Here is a 14,846-nt window from a genome sequence, read left to right on the forward strand (position 1 = left end):
GACTCCCTGCTCAGAGCACGTGGGTTTGAGAGTGAGGAGCAGGTCCTGGAACAGCAGTCAGAGCTGGAGATGCTTTGTAGGGACTAAGAATGACCCATCTCGCTCACAGGAGTGTCCCACCACTCCACAGGCCATCTACTCTTGGCCTCTTAGGAGGCCCAATGCTCAGCCCAACCCTACAGGAACCAAGGGTCTACTGGCCTCGGGGCCTGCCCACACCCACTCCCGCTTCCCCAGCCTACCACACTTACCAGGGAGCCCATGGCAATGATGTCCCCGGGGGCTACAGGCCCCGCTGAGCTGAGTGTCACAGGCAGGCGGTACAGTTCAGGATGGGCACATAGCCAGCGGCTGAAACTGAGGGCAAAGGCCAGCGGGTACTGCAGCCCGAGGCAGAGAGAGATGGGAGTTCAGGGGCACAGGGCCATCCCAAACTCTCCCTGCCTGCCCCACGGTGGAGGAGCCCCAAGAGAGGAGCCCCAGGGCAGGGATGAGGGGGTGGGTAGAGAGCACCAGGATGTCTGATGCCCTGGCTAAGAGTACACATACGGGGACCCAGAGGAAAAAGACGTGGGGCCTCCCTTTGCCTGACCTGCTCAGGGACCATGCCTCTATCTTGGTCTCTCTTGCCTTTCATACCTACCTTCCTTTGGAACCAACATGTGTCCCCACTCCCCTCCCCAGCTCCACAGGGGTCACCACTGACCCCATGCCAGTCACTGAGTGGGGAAGCTGAAGGGGCCCCAGCAGAAGAGGGTATGGGTCGGCTCATCCCTCAGCCCCACCTGCTCATGGAGATAGTAGTTAAACAGGATCAGGTAGAAGTACCGCTCCAGGCTCTGCAGCGCTCTCTGCCGGCCACCGTGCTGGCTGCCGCTTCTCTGAGAGGAGAGGACCAAGAAGGAGGGGACCCCGTAAAGATGGGGCTGCTAAGGTGCCCACCCCACCCCCCAGAAGGGCAGGTGTTAGGCCTCAGAAATTCCTAGAAAATGATCTACCTGGACCTTCATACCTCTGTTCTACCAGGCTGGAGGTGCTCCCAAGCTTCTAACCCTATCCCACTTGCTGTGGTTTATCTGTGGTGCAGGGACAGCTACAGGTGACAACAGCAGGCACTACAGTTCTCAGTGTGGGGACTGCCTCCCATGCAGGCTCTGCACCCAGAGTCAGGCTGGGGCCCCCCGCTTTGCTCCAACACCATCCACCGTGCAGGGCTGCCCACAACCCACGATGAAGCAGCAAGTACATAAACACTTTTCCCTGAGCCAGAGGCCCTTGCTTAGGAGCTATGACCCTCCCCATCCTGGCATCCTCTGGGCAAGGGGCTGTCAGAGAATTCCAAGGGTCCCTCTCTTCATCTTTGGATCTCAGGTGAGAATTCTCCTGTGGGGTCAGGACCACCTTCTGGAGGACAAGGAAGATTTGAATAGGCCCAGGGAAAAAAAGGCCATGCTCTTGGATGAAATTTAATCCCATCTTTGGGAATCCAGGCCAGAGGTCAGAAAACTTTTATTTCTATAAAAGGCCAGACAGTAAATAGTATTCTGGAATTGTGGGCTACACGGTCTGCGTTACAGCAGCTCAGCTCTGCTGCGGCAGCATACGAGAGCTACAGACAGAACAGAAATGGATGGGCAACACCTTGTTCCAACAAAACTCATTTACCAGAGCTAGGGGAAGGTGTAGCTCAGTGGTAGAGTGAGTGCTTAGCATGCACGAGGTCCTAGGTTTGATCCCCAGTACCTCTGATAAATGAATAAATACATACATACCTAATTACGCCCCCTCAAAAAAATTTATTTACCAAAACAGGTGGTAGACTGGAACTGCCCCGCAGGCCATAGTCTATCAATCGCTAACCTAGACTTTCTAAGGGGAGAAATCCAAAATACACAAAAGCCTCATTTTCATGAAGCAGTTCAATGCAAAGTATTTACACAGATGACCCCACCGTGCAACAGGAAGGGGTCTTTGAGTAAATCACAGCAGGTGACGGTCCAAGAACACCTGCTTTGTAGGAACCCCCCCAAGTGCTTTATGACCTTATCTCAGCTAATCGTCACAACAACCCTATGGGGTAGTTACTGTTAGTGGCCCCCTTTCACAAATGGAGAAACTGAGGCACCAAGTGGTTTAGTAGGTTCCCCAGGTCCGTACACCTGCAGGTGACAGAGCCAGGACCAGTAAACCTCAACGACGACAGGCAGGTGTGACAGGGAAAGCTGGGGTTACATGAAATAAGCAAGATGCCAACCTACACAAGAACACCAGAAATATGAAAACTGGAGGAAGCCAGCCCAAAATGCTCAAGGCGGCTGTGCCTGGATGATGAGAGATTTTTTTCCTTCTCTAATTTCTCAATTTTCCATAATATAACACTGCTTTTAAAAGACATTTTTTAAGTATTAAAGAATAAAAAGGCTCTGCGGACTTCAGATTCTTTCCATGTGCTGTGTGCAAACACTGTCAAGCTGACCTCCCCTCCCCAGAGCACAGGGACAGGCCTGCTGAGACAGCCCAGGGCCCATCACTCTTCCAGAAGCAGTGGCTGGACCAGGCCCCAGCCTTCTCAAAGAAACAGCGAGGTGTTATTAGCAGGGGAGCCAGGAACAGCCTGGGAAGCATCTGGAGCCAGAGGTCCCCAGCACCTCGCCAGCAGCCCCTTCCTCCATCCTGTTTATTCTGCAGCGAGGGGTCCTGGTCAGGGAAAGTAAACTTCCCCTCTTCCTGCAGGCCCAACTCCCAATCTCCCCTTCCTCTGAAAACTGCTCTTCTTGTGGGAGAAGCAGCAATCAGGAAAAGTCAGTCTGAAGGAAGCCAGTCGACAGGCCTGACCAAACGAGGCTGCCAGGCTTGGGCAAAAGCAGCAGCTCTCTGTGCCTCACCTGGGCTGGGCACTCTGGCCAGCTGCCTTCCAGCTTCCTCTGGTTTTCCAAGACTACTTCCTTCAGGTCATGCAACTCTGCACAGGCGGTGATGGCTCTGTCCACCTGGTGCCAGGGACCAGGGCAGGGAAGGGGGACAGCAGCAGGGAGGGAGCAGGGCCAAGGAAAGACCGCAGGAGACAGAAGGGGAGAGAGGGGGCAAAGAGAATGACTAGCCAGGAAGTGCGGGCAAGGGAGGAGGAGGCCCCACAAGTGAGGGGAGCGAGTGCCTCTCCCCTGCCCCACCCCAGCTCCTTGCCTGGCCCCCTTGCTCACCTCCTCTACGATCTTCCTCCCCTGGGGCACAGTGTGGAGAAAGCTCTGAACCACCTGGAGTTGCTCCATGGGTAGTGGCTTAAGGGTCTTCATGGGGACAACTCTGACAAGGAAGGGCAATAGCACAATCAGCGCTCCCAAAGGCCTCGAGGACAGCCCCCTGTCAACACCCTCCCGCTCATCAGGCCGCTGAGAGGCACAAGACTGCAGGCTCCACATTCTCCTTCCAAATCAGTCTGAGGAGGCAAGGGGCATCTGCCCCACTGGAAAAACCGATGCCCAGAAAAATCAAGTGACTTTCTCCAGGTCACCAGGCAAAGTCTGTGGCAAATCAGGAAATGAACCCCAGAAGCCCAATTTCCAGCTCCAGCTGTGGGCTCCTGACGTCCCCACCACCCTGAGGCAGCCTGCCCCCTCCACTCCTCATCTCTGCAGCCCCCTGGGGCACTGGGTCCCACGGTACTCACTCCGGCCTCAAGGCAGTCCCACTGTGGTGAAATAGGATGAGGGTACCCAGGACCATGCCCAGGGTGGCCCTGCCCACACCTGTCTGGCAGCTGAAGAGCAGAGCAGGGGGAGGTCCGTGGGTGTCTCGGAGCAGCAGCAGGCTGGGGGTCTCCTGGGGAAGGACCATGAATAGCAGGTAACAACTGAGGACCAAGCTGGGGAAGCGGCATCATGACATCTGCCTCCCCCTCCAGACAGAAGCTCAGCCTCTTGCCAAACCCCACAGCCAGATGTGTTCTACCTGCCCCCAGGAGCACAGGCCCTGCCTACTTTCAGGCCCCAGGGAGCAAAATGAAGCCTGGAAGTGAGGAGCACTCAGAGGGAACAAGGCCATATTTACACTGCTGTGAGGTGCAAATTCAATAAGGTGACCTCCCAAGGGGGTTGGGACAGGAACACCCCCGGTACTCAGGAAATATCAGCTAAAGAGTCTACAGGGTAAGAGTTTTTAGATCCGGGAAAGAAATGAGAAACTTGAGGCCAGAGAGGTTAGGAGATTCGTCCAAGATCACATAGCAAGTTAGTACCCAAGCCACAGCCAGAGTCCAGTCCTCCAGATGGTCAGCGCTGGGCTCTGTCATTAGAGAATTTACAAATACACACCCACACAAAGACACACACAAGCCCCACACACACACACACCCGACTCACTCAACTCCAAACACAGCACAGAATAAAGCCTTCCTCCAGAGGCCACACCCACCTCAGGCATCTCCATGGAGACAGAGCTTAGACACAGACCCACTCTCCCAGCACCAGCCTGCACTCCCACCACCCCTTCCACCCCAACTCACCCGGAGGACACTGACAAAGGCATCAAACTGGGCTTCCAGAGGGGCTCCTTGCTCCGGCAGGGGAAGGCGGTGGTACCTGCCAGGTGACAGGGAGCAGCCCATCAGGCAGGCCACACATCCTGGGTGTCCCCACATTCCCGTGGGACAGACAGGTGTGGGGAACTCAGCCCGACCTGCAGACGGTGAGACTGAGGCCACAGCTGGAGGGCAGGCCCAGCGGGCACACAGGCCTAGCACACTAGGGTCTTGCGCAGGACTGGCCCTCGGTACCTGTAGGTGGGCTGCAGGAAGAGGGGCCGCTTGAACACCTCCTCGGTCACGTGTACGTCGTCCTCGGCCTGGATGGCCACGGCATGGGGCTCCCCCCGCAAGTCCTCAGTGTTGTGGTACACATAGTACGTATTCTTGCTCAGCTGGGCAAAGTCGTGAATCTAGACAGAGGTGGGGGGCCAGAGGGCCATGACAGACCTTCCTGGCAGAGTGCTGGAGCACCTAGGCCACCTAGAGGCCATGGAACTGGCCAGAGGTGCTCTCTGTGCCCTGGGAGTCCTGGTGGGACAAGGGTGGCTGCTGGCCCCAGGGAGCCACCCAGGCCTAGGCTGACATGAGCCACAATGGGGCCAGGTCGCAAGGGTTCTGCCCAGTGGGCAGCAGGAGTTAGCTAAGCCACCAGACAGAAGGACAGGAGGAAGCCTGATCAGCTGGGAGCTGGAGGAGAGGAGGCCTCAGAGGGAGATGGGGAGGCAACCGAGGCCAGTGCAGCCTTCATCCCTGCCTGTGGATATCTCGGGGGAGGAGGGGCACTATGACCCACTCACACTATCTACACACCTCTGTGGTGTGTCAACAACCTCAGAGACTCTGACAAACCTCCAGGCTGCGGAAGAAGAGGACAGAGGAACCTCAGAAACAAAGGCTCATCGAGAGAAGTGACCCAGCCCAGGCCTCACAGCTCACAGAGGGCTGAACTTCAGTCTTGGGACTTTTAGTCTAGTGCTCTTTCCCCTCCACCAGACCCTTTTTTAAATGAGAATGCTGAGTATGGAGGAGAAAAGTGGGATGGGAAAGGGGCGGAGGCAAACAGAGCTGGGAATAGAAGTCCTTCCCCTGGCCGCCCAGGAGCCGGCCTTGCAGCAGCCACTCGCCCAAGCAGGGCAGAAAAGCAGGCAAGTGTGGGCCAGTGAGAGCAAAGCAGCAGGGCCGTGGGCTGGGGCTCCACTCAGCTGTCCAAGGCCTACCAGGGAGGGCGCATCCCACCCACACCAGTGGCCCTCACCTCCTTCCGGATGGCCTGCTCCAAGCGCTCTGCCTGGACCCCGGGTCCGAGGCCCTGGAGGTTCTCATGCAGATGCTCCTTGTCTCGAGGTGTGTAGGGCACGAAGTCCTCGCCAGCACGCAGAAACAGCACGGGCTCCTCCCGCACACAGAAGATGATGCACTCCTACCAGGAGTCCGAGGAGGAAGGAACCATCACCACTGTCCAGCATGGACAGCCTCTACATTGCCCCACCTCTGAGCAGGCCGTTCCCCTCCTCGATGGGCCCCTCACCCCACCCTGCCCCTGCAACCTGAATCCTACCCCAAAAGCAAAACTCAGTCCAAATGCCACTTGCTCCTGACCCTCTCTCCTCTCTGGGCCAACAGCCCTTCATCTGAATTTCATGGTGTTAATTTCTGCTCTGTATTAACATTATCAATGAACACATCTTTCTCCCTTCATGGACTGGAGGTTCTTCGCAAGTAGAGGAACCTATAGTCCATATAGGTCCTGGTCCCTTTCAGGTCCTCACAATTCCCAGTACAGAGCCCTGGGTAAATCATTTGCTTGATAAACATCGGCTGAAAAAATGCATGCCCACCACCACTACGCAATGATTCAGTTACTGAGCACCACAGAGACAGAGAGATATGTGGGCAGACCCCACCCTGGAGGAACCTGCTGGGAAGATGGGATCTGTGCTCAGCTGACACCCCGTTCCTACTCTGGTTCACTCAAGGATGCTCCGTTCTAACCCAGGTCAAATCAGCCTCAGGCTGCCGGCCATGAGTCTGCAATCACAGTAGACCCTCAGCCTCTGTCCTGGAGACACTCAAAGCCCCACCTCCACAACCACATCAGGCAGGAGAGAGGAGCCATTAAAAGCAGGCACATGGAGTCCAGGGGTCTGAGTTTGGGTCTTGGGACACCACTCAGGGACTGTGTTACTTATCCTCTGTGCCTCGGTTTCTTCCTCTGTCAAACGGGCTGACGTGAGGATGTGTTAGCAGTGACCATCACCCTGTGGGGTATATAAAGGGCTTCCAACCTCTGGGCTCCCATGTCCACAGAGGACAATGCAATGCAATTCACCCAGAATTTTCCAGTCATTCTGGCCACAATGAACACTGCAGTATTCAAGGCCTGGCAGGGCCTAGTCCTGGTCACCAGCCACCCTCCCCACCGTGTGACCAAGCCCCTCCAGAGCATCTTAAGTTGTCCCTTCTGGAAACCCCTTTCCCCTGATTTGGGGGGCTGGCCCCTGCCTGGGAAGTAGCCATGCTTACCCTGTGTCCATCCTTCTGGAGTTTCTGGAGGACCCGCCTGAATCCTGAGAGGCTGGGCTGTCCCATGCCAAATACAGTGTGCCTGCTCTGCGCCTGCCGGAAGTTGGGGGCCCCACAGCTCTGCACAGTGCCCAGCACATCCATCTTCTCAGCAACATCCTGCACCAAGAAGTAGCGGCCCTGGTGGGGGAGAGCCACAGGGGGTCACTCAGATGACTCAGAGACATCTTCTACAGACAAGGCTCTGTCCCAGGCCCCAGGGGATGGGGAGCAGGGAGATGGGGGCAGGGGAAACGGTCCTCAAGGTGTCTGCAGGCTCATGGAAAAAGCCAACAAAATATGTGACTATCTGTGATGCCAGGAATGGTGTCATATAGTGTGGAAAAAAGAAAGACCACTCCTCCTGAGGGGGAGTCAGAGAAGGCTTCATGTAGGAGGTAGCATCTGAGCTAGAACTTGAAGAAGAAGAGCAGGGAGAGGCACTCCAGGGACAGGAAACTGAAGACCAAAGGTGGTCCTAGGGCGGGTCTGCAGCTCCCCAGGCAAAAGGCAAACACCTCTCACCACCTCTCACCACCAGAGAAAGCCCACAGAAAAGGGGCCCAAGTAGGGAATCACAGCTAGGGCACCAGGAATCAATGAGGAGAAAAATGCTAGGCACTTCCCAGGGACCTGCAGTTCTGAGGATGGGCTGGCCTCTCCCCTCCCCAGCTAGGGGATGCAGTGACTCAGAGAAAAGAGGAAAACACCACTCAGGGATCAGGTGAGAACAGGGGGAGCCAGAAGATTCATTCCTGGGCATGAGGTCATGTCATCCACCAGTTTACCTATCAACCCATCCACCACCACCCGCTATCTAGACTCTCTTTCAATGAATACAGTTTAAGCATCATGCTTACCATTCATTTGTTCATTGATGATTTATTGAGCACCTACATTATACCCAAGCACTGTTCTAAAGCCTGGGGCTACAGCAGTGAACAAGATATATGAAAAGTCATCTTCCTTGTAGAATTTACTTTCTAGGGGATATTTAAGGCAAAAAGATAGATAGATAGACAGACAGCTAGATCGATAGATTAATCTAGACAGATCTACAACTACATCTATATCTATGTGCCTGAGAAGTTCTGAAACTTCAAAACAGAATGGGATGGAGATTCCCTACATGGGGGAAGCAGTCTGGGGCCCCAGCACCTTAAGGCTCCCATCCCTGTTCTCCCTGGTGCTCCAAGGGAGGGGTGTGGGCAGGCTGGGGCCAGGCAGTGGACAGATAGGGAGAGAAGAGCAGGGGGCTCCAAGAGTTGGGGAACAGATCCCCGAAAACTAGAGGGTGAGGGGAAGTGGGATCAAACCCCAGAGGATGGGTGAGGCAGTGAAGCAAAGGGGGACAGTGGGGAGAGCAGGAGGAGGTTAGGAAGGGAAACAGTGAGGAAGGAGGGCAGGGAGCGTAAGGAGAGATCAGAAGGGGGAGAAAGGAGCGGGGCCAGACCTCACCTGCACCAGGTAGTGCTCAGGAGTGGCATCCGAGAGCCGGCCCAGCGTGTAATGGGCCTTGAGAAGCTCATCGTGAATCTGGAACTCCTCCTTGCAGTTGTACCTGCCAGGGGCAGGATGAAGACCAAGTCAGGCAACCTCTGTGGCCAGGGTCTACTCCACCCTCACCAGACCCACAGTGGGGCCACCTCACCCCACCCACACAGCTACCCATTTATGGCAGACTGTCCACTGTTCCCCAGTATCCACTCTCCCTTTCTTCCTCAGTAATAATACCCTGGAACTGTGACCGGGCCAGCCAGCTGAAGACTACATGTCCCAGCCTCCCTTGCGGCTAGTGTGATCATGTGATTCAGTTCTGGCCAATGGGATGTGAGGAGAAGTGATGTGTGCAACTTCTGGGCCATTCCCTTAGGGGAAGGCGTGTGACTTCTACTCTTCCCTCCATCCCCCTGGCCAGCAACCAAAAGTGATGACAGGAAGTTAATGTTGATGAAGGCAGGGCAACAAGAGAGAAGCCTGGCTGATCATGGGGCAGCCAAATCAGCCCAGAGTACCTTCTGGACTTTTGAGTAGAGAGAAGCTTCTGTCTTGTTTAAGGTCTCCTTAAATAAGAGTTACTTTGGTCCCAGATGGTCCCACCATCAGACTGTCTCTGAGAACAATCCCCACACTGACAATCCCACAGCACAGTGAGGCAGTTCAGGACACAGGTTTTGGCGTTGCATGGCCTGCGCATGAATCCAACTCCATTGCTTTGTAACGCCATGGCTTTGGCATTACTTGCTCTGTCACTCCACTTACAGTAATTCACAACTCCTAAGGGCTGCTTCGAGAAGTCAGTGCAGGAATGGAGTAAGTGCTCAGCCCAGTGCCTCAAGTACAGTAAGCATTTAGTAATATAATTATTGTAACTAGTAGCAGTTTTACCTCCATGCAGGGCCATTTCAAACAAAGCCCTCAGGTACAAATCCAGATTTCTGAAGATGCTAAACCAAGGGGAGGTCTATGCAGTCAAGACACAAAAAGCTCCATGCTGATTCTAACAAGGAATAAGACACAGCCTCCCAGAGCTCGTAATCTGGTGTCTGCTCCTCTTTACAAAAGAACTGTGTCTAGAAAAGGCAGGGTGGTGGAATGAGTGGGCTGGGGAGCACTAGATAGGAGTCCAGAGACCTGGGTTCCCTCCACCAGCCCACACAATACTCATGGCATACAAACCCCCCGAAACTAAGCTTTTGTATCTAGATGAGTTTTCTTTCTTTTTTTAAATTTTTTTAACATTTTTTTATTGAGTTATAGTCAGTTTACAATTTTGTGTCAATTTCCAGTGAAGAGCACAATTTTTCAGTTATATGTGAAGGTAACTATATTCATTGTCACATTCTTTTTCACTGTGAACTACCAAAAGATCTTGTATATATTTCCCTGTGCTATACAGTATAATCTTGTTTATCTATTCTACATATGCCTGTCTAGATGAGTTTTCACATCTGATCTAAAAGATATTAGATCAGGAGTCGGCAAACTTTTTCTGTAAAGGACCAGATCGTAAATGCCCTAGGCTCTGGGCCACCCAGTGTCTGCTGCAACTACTCAGCTCTGCCTTTGAAGGGCTCCGCGTCCACTGACAATATGCAATGAATGGGAGTCACAGGTTTCAATAAAGCCTTATTCACAAAAACAGGAGATGGGCTGGATTTGGCCGGAGGGATACAGTTTGCCAGCCCTGACTGGATGATCTCTAAGGTCCCTTCTACCCCCAACAAGCTACAACCCAAGTATCACTGTGTCAGGCCGGCTGCAAGAGGCACGCTCAGTACCACTTTAGGGGATTTTTACAGCAGGTCAGCCACACCACAGTTAAACATTTTGAATGTCATCTCCACATACCCTGATAAGGAAACTGAGACCCTGAGAGGGGAAAGGATTTGCCCAAGGTCATAGAGCAAGGCAGAGGCAGAGCCAAGCAGGCTCAAGACATGTGGTTCCAACACTGCACTCAAGACCCAAACCCAGTTTTGTCATCTGCTGGTTGAGAGGCTACACATCAAGTCCTTTTTATGTAACATCTCTTTTCCCCGCCTGATCACGAGCACAGTATTGTATCCTGATTACAATTTGCCTGTCAAGCCCCAAAGCCAGCAGGCCAGATCTATCATTCCCACTCCTCAGGTTTCCTTATACAGAAAGCCCCATCTAGGGACTTCCTACCTAGGGACTTGCTAGGTCTCTGCCAAACTTCTATGCGTGGAACATATTTAATCCTTAGCTCACCATGTCCTACTTCCTCCGTCCTGGAGGGGCCCAGAGGCAGGGGAGCTCGGTAAGCAGATGCAACTTGAGACAGGCTTCCCAACTCACCAGGAGACAAATCCAATGCCCCTTCTGTCTTCCCAGCCTGAGGCTCCCAGCACCTGCTCCTCTACTGGCCCCACAGGACATATGCAGTGTGTCCAGGTCTCTCAGAATATGAGGCCAGAACAAACCCTCAGCCCCTTCCCAGGACCTAATTAGGAGAGTTGGCCAATAGTTTCCAGCTTTTTCAGCCCAAGGCCCTTTAATGGCCTGGTGTTAACCTCAGTTTCAAACCATAATTACAGGTTATGAGAAAAAAAAATCAAAATTTTATGCATCTAAGTATATAAACTTCCTTTGAAAATGTTCAACAAAAAGTTATTTTCAAAAGGGTGTCCCTCCAGCCACTCCTCCCTCTCCACACTCCCTGGCACCATGGACATGGTGAGTAATAAGGGCTAAGATCCCCAGCAGACACCAGCTCTGCCACCCACTTGCTGTGTGACTCCAAACAAACTGCTTAACCTCTCTGGGCCTCAGTGTCTCCATCTATGAAAGCATTTGGGAGACATTCAGTGCTGTATGCCACCACCCCTCCAGGTAGCTCTCCCAGCCATGTCTTCCGGAAAACGATCACACTCCTCCCGTCACTCACGTGATCACGACGGGGGCCACCTTGTTGGGGATGATAGACTTGGCCTTACTGTTGTGCAAGCTCGTGGTCTGGAAGGAGTTTATGCTGAGCGAGTGTCGACTGCCCATCGTGCCACCATCCTGGAGGCCCTCAAAGGGTGCACTCGCAGAGACCGTCTGCTGGGCTGTGCTGGCCGTTGTACCCATAGTCTCCCAGCAGCCTCAGGACCCAAGACCTGTTGGGTAAGAGGACATGCAGTCAAGGAGCAGGTGGGAAAAGCCACAGCAGGAAGGGACTAAGCCCATCCCTAATCCCCACCCTAGATACAGACAAGAAGTCTGAGGCCCAGAGAGGACCAGCTCACCCTGCAGCTGGAGACAGAGGGCGGGTCTACTGCCTCCACACTGGTGCTCAGCAAAGCACAAGTTTGCTGAGAGCCTACTATGTGCCTGACCCTCTGCTGCTGCTTTGGGGGTAGTTATGGACATGGAGAGACAAAAAGACGTAGGCCCTGACCCCTGACAGTTTACACTCCCTGAGGGAAAAATAAGACCATTAGGAATGGGTTAACCATCCCCACCAGGTCAGGACCTAGGGCTCTAAGTGACTGGGTCACGTCACATAGAGGCCAGGCCTTCCAGACTGGGGGAAGTGGGAGGCCGTCATAAGGGGGAGAACCAGAGGCAAGAGGCAGAGGGAGGTCAGGAGACGGATTTGAAGGATTTGGAGGAAACAGGACACAGAAGAACATGCTAGCTGTGAATGTCACAAAATGAGGCCAGAGAAGTCCAACTGGATGAGTTCTCAGCAGATCAAGAGTTCAACGAAAGCATCAGGCCCCCGAACTCTACACCAACAATGTCAATATAGTCAACAACATCTCAACAACCAAAGCTTTTGCTCGACTTCAGTCATGTCAGCCATCCTCAGGGACTCACACGTCCTCTTGCAGGGCTCTCTGCCTGGGAAATAGGGACGTTTGCAAAAATTGAACAAGCGTGTTTTGTTGATCACACTGTTGTTTATAGTAGCAAAACACTGGCAACAACATGCAACAGGGGATTTGTTGAATAAATTAAGGGACATTTCTAAGGTGGAATGTTAAACAGCCTTAAAAATATCCTATTGATGGATGTGGAAAGATACCTAGGCAACAGGGATGGAAGGAGCAGGCTACAAAGCAAGTGCAGGCTATAATCTCATTTTACTATACTAATCTCATATAACACATAAACGTGTATCAGGAGAACAGTCTGGGAGGACACACATCAAGATGCTAACCCGAGTCATCACTAGGTGATGAGATTATAGACAATTTTTATTTTCTCCTTTTTCCTTATCTGCATTTTCTGGTTTTTTGCTTCTGAACACTGGGTAATAAAACCTACTTAAAACAAATAAAAGAATGGCTGAGGAAGCAGGCCGGGAGAGCTGCTGAGAGCTGGCAAAGGGTACAGGAAGAATTGGCTCAGCAGTATGAGAACCAGCCCGCTGGCAAGGAAAGGGGCTGGGAATCCCACATGGACCCAAGCAGCAGCTGGCCCCACATGGCACTGATGGTCCAGGATCAGGAGGGGGAGGGAGCGACCTGCCCCACCAGCCCCCACCCCTGCCTGCACCCTGAGATGGTTCCCCTCTGCAGAAGCACAGGGATGATAAGCAATCCTGAGAACCTGAAGACATCCCTCCAACCCCTCCCAGATGCCTTCAGCTGGGCATGAGCTGCCCCCTTAAGTGGGGACTATCTGATCCCCACCATCCACACCTCCCCCACCTCACTCTTGCCCTGCCCTCTCAAAACCAGCAGCAGCACCTCAGGAAGTGGATGGTGGGGTCGGGGTCAGCATAAAGCCTGGACTCACACTGTGCCCTCTCTCCCCCAGACCCAGAGTCAGAGTTGCTCGTCCCAAGGCAGGTGCTCCCCAGGCTCCCCCTCCCCAGAGCCACCTAGACAGAATGCCTAGACTCATTCTTCCCTCCCAGAACCTTCCCAAACCACCACCCATCCCTCCCCACTCCTCCAGTCCAGTCTTGTCATCCCTGACAACTCCCAGCAGCCGCGTGACAGCTCTGTGAACACACACACCTTGAGTTTGTAAGAGCCTCATCATGGCTCTCCAGACCCGATCCAGTTTCTCTCTCCTTTTTTTTTCCCCTGGTGGAAGGTGGAAGGAATGAGCCTCTGTTCCCAAAGAGAAACACAGGCAGCTCAGAGCGGGTGGATCCCCAGTTAACCATCAGCAGAGCCAGACCCTTCTCTCCATTTTGCCTGTCGCAGCACGCCCCCAGCATGGCTCGCTAACGCTTCCCAGATCCCTCACCAGTCCGGGCCAAGGAGGCAGGGGTGGGAACAGCCTCCTCCAAGAACAGGGGCGCAGGTTGTTGTCCCAAAGGAGGGAGTGACGGACAGGACATGGGAAGGGCCTGCAGGAGGCAACAGCTGGCTACAGCTGCCAGCCAAGGCTGGGCCCTTCTCCCACGGGCCTGGGCCGGACCTGACACCTCCATCTCTCCTCCCGCCTCCCCCCACCTCCCCCACAGCTCCAGCTCTCTCATTGGCCCCACAGGCAATGAGAGGCCCCAGCCGGTCCCTGTAAGGACAGCCAGGAGACAGTATCTATGCACAGCTGCAGGAGTTGGGGAGGCACTGAATCCCCTGACCTGTCTCCAAAATGTCTAGAGGAGGGTGAAACCTCGGGCTTCCCAGGCTTCTCACTCTGCAACTCTCCACTTGAAACTTCTTACAACCCCGCCCAGAGTCAGCCTCCCTTCATCCTTGCTGTGGGGCCGTTGGCAACTTACCTCTCCTCTCTGGGCCTCAGTGTCCAGAGCCACAAAATGACAGTGAGGGATGGGAAAGCCCTTTCTAGCTTCAGATGGATCTCGCTTCTAAGACTGGCAGTCCTAGTGGTCACTCCACTGCTGTCCACTACCAGGGTGAGGGGTCAGCAAGGGCAGGGGTATGGGTTGGATCCCTGGTGCTCAGACGTCTGCTAGGAGGGAGCATGGGGGCTAGACTGGGATGAGACCAGACAGTAAGGGGGTCTAAGAGCCTGAATGCTTTGCAAACAACTTTGCCTTATTTTCCTGACTTCTAACTAAAAGCTGGCATTTCCTTCAACCACAAGTGAAGGCCGCCCCTGTTGCGTGGCAGAGACCAGGACATGGTGGCCATTGAGCTCAGAGACATTTTCACATCACACTGCAGCTGTGCAGGGATCAGTCATTGCTTGCTTAACATCCCCATAATGACCAGAGACGGGATCCCTGCGCACAGACCTGGGGTGACAGGACTGGTCAACCCTGGGCAACTCAGCACCTGGTGGTCTCAGGCCCCCATGGTGGGATCCGAGGTTCTCACAGCCGAGCTTA

General features: G+C 53.8%; 1 protein-coding gene across 4 annotated transcripts in view; it reads right to left on the minus strand.

The window, feature by feature from the left end:
* The window catches only part of PALD1 (phosphatase domain containing paladin 1), a 75,540-nt gene that overhangs the window by 27,599 nt on the left and 33,095 nt on the right, over positions 1–14,846 (minus strand). For all 4 annotated transcript variants that reach the window (XM_006212876.4, XM_072971361.1, XM_015246685.3 and 1 more), the window contains 11 exons: positions 11,496–11,709; positions 8,543–8,645; positions 7,046–7,225; positions 5,778–5,942; positions 4,772–4,932; positions 4,502–4,577; positions 3,668–3,819; positions 3,201–3,303; positions 2,886–2,990; positions 786–881; positions 252–380 (listed from right to left, as the gene is read on the minus strand). In XM_006212876.4, the coding sequence (XP_006212938.1) occupies positions 252–380; positions 786–881; positions 2,886–2,990; positions 3,201–3,303; positions 3,668–3,819; positions 4,502–4,577; positions 4,772–4,932; positions 5,778–5,942; positions 7,046–7,225; positions 8,543–8,645; positions 11,496–11,680 (1,455 nt within the window). In that variant the 5' untranslated portion in view covers positions 11,681–11,709. The remainder of the gene's footprint in view (positions 1–251; positions 381–785; positions 882–2,885; positions 2,991–3,200; positions 3,304–3,667; positions 3,820–4,501; positions 4,578–4,771; positions 4,933–5,777; positions 5,943–7,045; positions 7,226–8,542; positions 8,646–11,495; positions 11,710–14,846) is intronic.

This window comes from Vicugna pacos, chromosome 11 (genome assembly GCF_048564905.1).
Source record: "Vicugna pacos chromosome 11, VicPac4, whole genome shotgun sequence".
In the NCBI taxonomy this organism is placed as follows: domain Eukaryota; kingdom Metazoa; phylum Chordata; class Mammalia; order Artiodactyla; family Camelidae; genus Vicugna; species Vicugna pacos.